The 6,520-nt window shown below is 38.6% G+C and overlaps 1 protein-coding gene across 1 annotated transcript; it reads left to right on the forward strand.

Moving 5' to 3' along the window:
• Nucleotides 1–927: 927 nt before the first annotated feature.
• LOC117457006 (extracellular calcium-sensing receptor-like) lies at nucleotides 928–5,695 on the forward strand. The gene is made up of 8 exons (XM_034096877.1): nucleotides 928–1,025; nucleotides 1,434–1,728; nucleotides 1,816–2,105; nucleotides 2,343–2,638; nucleotides 3,741–3,946; nucleotides 4,056–4,277; nucleotides 4,592–4,715; nucleotides 4,794–5,695. Exons 1-8 carry the CDS (start codon nucleotides 955–957, stop codon nucleotides 5,693–5,695), a joined length of 2,406 nt encoding a protein of 801 aa, XP_033952768.1. The 5' UTR covers nucleotides 928–954.
• The last annotated feature ends 825 nt before the right edge of the window (nucleotides 5,696–6,520 follow it).

Consider the following 6,520-nt stretch of genomic DNA (forward strand, 5'->3'; position numbering starts at 1 on the left):
GAACCACACAGCTTCCGGTCTTCCTCGACCCGACCGGAGAAAAAGACGTGCTGCAGCCTGCAGGCACGAAACACATTACCAGTAGAAATACATTGCTTTTAAAATCGTGCTGTGCAACACGAAAAAAAGGGGCAAATCGTGTTGGTGAACACGAATCAATAGATTAAAAATCGTGTTGGTGAACACGAAATGCCGTGAGACTGGGTTGGCAGAGCACAACAAACAGCATTTTTCTGAAACCACTAAGCAATAGTCACAAGAATCTCAGCCAAGATTTTAGCTTTTTAAAAAAACAAAACCATAAAGCTTAAAGAGATGGGGAACAATGAGCAAATAACCCCCAAAACAAGATTATTTCTAATCATCCACCCACCTCCTTTTCTGAAAATCATATACTGATCCTAAAAACATAAAACATGTACAGTATATTGGCCACTTAAGGACATATCTGGCTTGTCAGGGGAAGTTCTGCTGTGATGGCTTTAGATTAGGGTATTTAGGCATTCATCCAAACAGCATGACTTTGTTTATGATGATTATTTGAAGAAAAGTTACATATAAAATACAGAATAAAATAAATACATCTTGTCAGCGCTGGGCATGGGCATGCTCTCTCTCTAATAGCAAAGTGACGTATGGTAGAAGGAGGGAAGCATCTGAAAAATGTTATAAACCAGTGAGAACACACAGTACAGTTTGCCCACTTGGCGACAGTTGATGATGGAGATGTCTCTTATTGGTCTAATACTGTCTATAGGTTTATGTGAGCTGAACTCAGTCCTTGTTCTGAATAGTTTTTGGGATGGTGTGAAACAAGTGGCTGGGCTTACAGGGGATAGGACTGCTGCTGTGCTTAGCACTAATGCTTCATCTGTGACATGTAAGCTACAAGGTACCACTCGTCAACCTGCATTCTCTATGGACGGTGACTATGTCATTGGGGGTGTTTTCTCCATGCACTCCAACATGCACACTGTGAAGCATAACTACACCACCATGCCCGAGCCACTAAACTGCGCAGGGAGGTTAGTACAGGGAGATCTAGCCTAGAATGTGGGCAAATACAGTATAGTGATGTGTATATTGTGAAGTTGTGTTGCAATGTACTCTGTTGTATGTACAAACTGTAAAAATAATAATCATTTATAAATATTTTTGTTTTTTACATAATGTGGATTTATTTTCTCTATTTCATAAAAGGCAATAGTTTAACTGATGTATACATACTTAACCATTTGTTGAATGGAGAAATGTGAAACTTATGATGTATTGGACCATTGCATCAATTCATCAAAGTTATTGTGAATATTGGATATATAATCAAGTGTTTGGGTTTTTGACAGATGAAATTCCCATTTCAGTCATCTTGTAGTCTATCACGTATTATTTTTAAATCTTAAAGTTTTAACATTAACACAGATGTCTTTGTGCAGCATCAACTCTCGTGGACTGCGCTTCTCACGTGCAATGGTCTTCGCCATCGAGCAGATTAACAACAGCACGGAGCTGCTTCCGGGGATCAAGCTTGGTTATGAGATCTACGACTCATGTGCCTCGGTGTCTGTGGCGGTGCATGTTGCATTTCAGCTTTCAGGGGGACTGGACCCGGTGTTTAACACCGGCGACAAATGCTCAAAGTCTGGTATGGTGATGGCCGTTGTTGGTGCGTCTGAGTCCACGCCTTCCATCAGTATGTCGCGCATCATCGGGCCCTTCAACATACCTCAAGTAAATATTAAGAATGTATTGCAAACTGTGTTTGAGTCCATTACTTGTTTTGCCGCTGTCCCGTTAAATAACTGTTGTTTTCTTTAGGTGAGCCACTTTGCCACGTGTGCATGCCTGTCTGATAAGCAGCAGTACCCGAGTTTCTTCAGAACAATCCCGAGTGATCAATTCCAGGCTGACGCGCTGGCCAAGCTGGTAACACACTTTGGCTGGACTTGGATAGGTGCTGTACGGTCGGATTCTGACTATGGCAACAATGGCATGGCGTCTTTCCTGCATGCAGCACGTAAAGAGGGGATATGTGTGGAATACTCAGAGTCTTTCTATCGGACCCACCCACGTAGCCGGATCCAGAGAGTAGCTGATGTTATCCGCAGGTTTCTATATCACTGATTCTCCTTTAGTTCCCTGTGCTGACACTGACCTTCTGCACAGAAAACAAAAACAAGTTCTAAAAGTGATGGAACATGTTTTTATTACAAATGTGCCAATATATCTGTTTTTCATACCTCATGTTTTGTTTTTCTTCATACTTATGACAATATTGGTATAAAAGACAATATTAGTCTTATATTATAACTATTATTTGTATATGTCATTGAACGTCCCTCCAGGTCAACAGCTAAGGTTGTTGTGGCATTTATTTCCACTGCTGATATGGAGATTTTGCTGGAGGAGCTGTCACGCAAGCCTTCTCCACCTCGCCAGTGGATAGGTAGTGAGTCCTGGGTAACCGACCGAGACATGCTGAAGTTCAGCTTCCTTGCTGGAGCCATCGGATTTGGCATTGAGAAATCTGTCATCCCAGGTCTGAGGGACTTCCTGCTGGATCTCTCTCCGTCTAAAGTGGCTGACTCCACATTGCTTACCATGTTCTGGGAGGAAGCATTCAACTGCAGGCTGGTAAAAGGTGAGAAAGTTGTGCCAATTTTAAACATACATGACACTCACGGTAGTGTCTTGATTGTGTTTTTTTTTTTTTTTTCTGTCAAAGTGAAGCTCCCTGAATTGATCAGCCTGTTAAAGACCAAACCCCAGATATTGACTGAAAGGGAAATCTAATATTTTTAATGAAATACATGAGGTGGACATAAGGTGCATCTCGGTGAATGATCTTACAATGCGATGTTCAAGTCATGTTTTTTAACAATGCTGTCTAATATATTGTAAATAACGTATGTACATTATTCTACTTGGGCTATTATGCAGTGATTACAGACTATTTACCTGTTTGGATGAAAGCTATTTATTCTTCAATGCACAACAATTTAGGGAAAGTCTCCCTTCAAAAAATGTCATAAAATAAATGTTGAAAAAAAAATCACGCTCTAGAATATGTTTATCCAAAACATATAGTACAGATTCAAAATATATGTAAAAAATATATATATATATAAATTGTGGAATATATTTGTTGACAGGTTACAGTCATTGTAAAATAAATAAGATGAACTTTAAAAAGGAATGTAGTAAATATATGCTTTATGAAAAGTAATATATACACATTATATGCTACATACATAATGTAGGTGAGTTAAATAGTAAGTAGAAGTATTTAAATGTAGAGGGACAGTATCAAAGTCCTGACTTCAAGAGTTCAGCAGTCTTATTGCGTGTTAAATCAAGCTGTGTAGGCCTGTTAGTGTGTTACCGTCTACCAGACAGCAGAGGGCAGACAATTTATTTCTAGTGTAATAAGGGTTTCTGATGATCCTGTACTGCTGGTTCTAGTGTCCATCATGCATCATTATAACAGGGCAAGTCAGTATTAAATAAAAGGAATACATATTTTGCCTTATACAATAAGTATTTGTCTGATGACTGATTTGTGTAAATATGAGCTGCTAAAATAAACTAATAACGTAAAAAACAGATAGACATGTCCGCAAAACAGTGATTTGAAATGTGATGTAAATCCTGCAATGCTTGTTTGGCAGGTTAAATAACACAATACACAGATAAGAATGAATGTATGTAATCGTCATGGCTAAAAACTGTCTCTGTGTTTTTAGGTGAAGCCACAGACAGGAGTGTGTGTGATGGAACTGAAGATATAAAGACGCTCCAGAGCTCATACACTGACACATCTCAACTTCGAATCACTAACATGGCGTACAAGGCTGTCTATGCAATAGCGCATGCCATTCATAACGCAGTATGTCAGAAAACAGATGCTACTACACAGTGTGACAAGTTCACTAAGCTAGAGGTCAAAGAGGTCAGTAAAAAGAATGATGTTCTTTTTAAACTGTACGTCTATGTTATCAAATTAATGCTCATTTTATTTTAAATTATCTCTTCACTATCTTCCTTTACTTCATCCCTAGGTTCTTAATCAGTTGAAAAAAGTTAATTTTTCCCAAAATGGTTATGATGTGTCATTTGATGCCAACGGGGATCCTGTGGCCACATATGAGCTGGTAAACTGGCAAAGAAATGAGAGTGGCAGCATTGAGTTGGTGACTGTGGGGCAATACGATTCATCACTGCCGCTGGGCCAGGAGTTCCTTATCAACAGGAACCTCACATGGGTGGAGGGGGGCACACAGGTGAGGAGCCCCAAAGCAATAGTTTAACATGCTACATTTTCATATCATCTCAAAGGGTATGATGTCTCATACCTCGGTACCTCATTAAAATTCCATTGTTACGAATAATGAGAGAGTATTTTTAACATGACATTTACGTTTTATTGTTTAAAATACATGTTTACTTACTTTTTTATTTTTTTATTTAACTAAAGAGAAATGTAAAAGACACAAAGAAAAACATTGTGAAGAAAAAAACATGAATCTATCCTTTTATAATTTTAGCTTCAGAGCACACTTGTCTACATGTGAGTTAATTTGTATATATGTGACAGGTGCCTGTGTCAGTGTGCACTGACAGCTGTCCTTCAGGAACTCGTAAAGTGCTTCAGAAAGGAAAACCCATCTGCTGTTATGACTGTACACCGTGTCCCGAGGGAGAGATTAGCAATGCTACAGGTAGTTGTTTTTCTAATGTATATCTACGACATCAAATATAAATTCCAACTGCTTAAAGCTCTTTTCCTTTTTTTTCAGATTCCTTTGATTGTTTCCCTTGCCCCAAGGAATTCTGGCCTAATGCAGAGAGAGATATGTGTCTTCCCAAACCTGTAGAGTTTCTTTCCTTCAACGAGCCCCTTGGAATCGTCTTGGCTGCTTTTTCAATCGGTGGTGCCTGTCTCACCATTATAACAGCGGCTGTGTTCTATCGTCACAGGAGCTCACCAATTGTCAGGGCCAACAACTCTGAGCTGAGCTTCTTGCTGCTCTTCTCCCTGACTCTATGTTTCTTATGTTCATTAACGTTCATTGGAGCACCCTCGGAATGGTCCTGCATGCTGCGCCACACAGCGTTTGGGATCACATTCGTCCTCTGCATGTCTTGTGTTCTTGGAAAAACTATAGTAGTTCTGACGGCCTTCAAAGCTACACTACCAGGTAGTAATTTGATGAAATGGTTTGGGCCTTCACAGCAAAGATTGACTGCAGTGTCCTTCACGTTTATTCAAGTTTTGATATGTACTATTTGGTTAGTTCTTAGTCCCCCTTTTCCAATGAAAAACCTCACGACATACAAGGAGAGAATCATCCTGGAGTGCGCATTAGGATCAGCTTTGGGGTTCTGGGCTGTACTTGGGTATATAGGCTTACTGGCTGTCTTTTGCTTTGTGTTAGCTGTCCTAGCTCGGAAACTACCTAATAACTTTAATGAAGCCAAGCTTATCACATTCAGCATGTTGATATTCTGTGCAGTCTGGGTCACATTTATCCCAGCATATGTCAGCTCTCCTGGGAAATATACTGTGGCTGTGGAGATATTTGCCATTCTGGCCTCCAGTTTTGGACTAATTACCTGTATATTCGCACCAAAATGTTTTATTATTTTATTTAAGCCAGAGAAAAACACCAAGAAACATTTAATGAGCAGGGGTTTGTAAAAAATGTAGATGGCTTTATAAAGCTTATATACTGTGCACATTCAAATATGCTTTCCTTGTTGATTTAAATATTCATATTGGAGTTTCTTTTATGCTCAATATTTTACTAATTGTAATGTCATTTTGTGAATTTACTAATAATACCCTAATTTACAATACATTTTTATCAGTTACTGAAAATATCAAATAAAGTGAATAAATAAAGTCAACATTCAGACCGTGTGTGGTACTTGAGAAACATTTCCAAAAAAATATTAAATACTGCATAATCATAAGAAAAGTTGGCTGAATTGCTATAACATTATTGCCAAAGAGGAAAATACAACATCCCATAGTCCACAAATCCTTCAACAAGTTCTTAAAATGTGTTTCAAATATTCTTATTATTATATTTAAAATATAACAATTGTCATGGATTGCATCTTTTGGGACACGCAAGCATACGCACCATTATAAAATGTGTTGTGTATTAGTAAAAATACATGAATGAAGCAAGGGACAGAGGATACGGGTACTAAGCTCTTTACTGTTGTTCATGCTTCTTTTTTCCACCACAGCATCAACTCCCAGGCATACACTTATTCTCTCCACATTGTAGGTTACTCTGGTTACACGGCGCCCCCTATTGGCAGGAGTATATCAGAACACAACATTTCCCCCCTTCTTAAAATAGTTACTTCTCCACTTGAACAGTACACATAACATTAGCATTTTAAAGAGACACTTCTGTAGTAACCATCTGTAATAATAATAACAACTTCACATATCACAATATTTAGAACATTTTCAAACATTAATTCAACCACAGTTTAAGTGACATAGTCC

This window comes from Pseudochaenichthys georgianus, chromosome 13 (genome assembly GCF_902827115.2).
Source record: "Pseudochaenichthys georgianus chromosome 13, fPseGeo1.2, whole genome shotgun sequence".
NCBI classification, from domain to species: domain Eukaryota; kingdom Metazoa; phylum Chordata; class Actinopteri; order Perciformes; family Channichthyidae; genus Pseudochaenichthys; species Pseudochaenichthys georgianus.

What these genes read in the sequence shown, in the direction of transcription:
- LOC117457006 (XM_034096877.1), top strand. Translation starts at nt 955, where the DNA reads ATGCACTCCAACATGCACACTGTGAAGCATAACTACACCACCATGCCC. An exon ending in CCACTAAACTGCGCAGGGAG is followed by an intron (nt 1,026 to 1,433) that starts GTTAGTACAGGG and finishes GTCTTTGTGCAG; the next exon opens with CATCAACTCTCGTGGACTGC. An exon ending in GTAGCTGATGTTATCCGCAG is followed by an intron (nt 2,106 to 2,342) that starts GTTTCTATATCA and finishes ACGTCCCTCCAG; the next exon opens with GTCAACAGCTAAGGTTGTTG.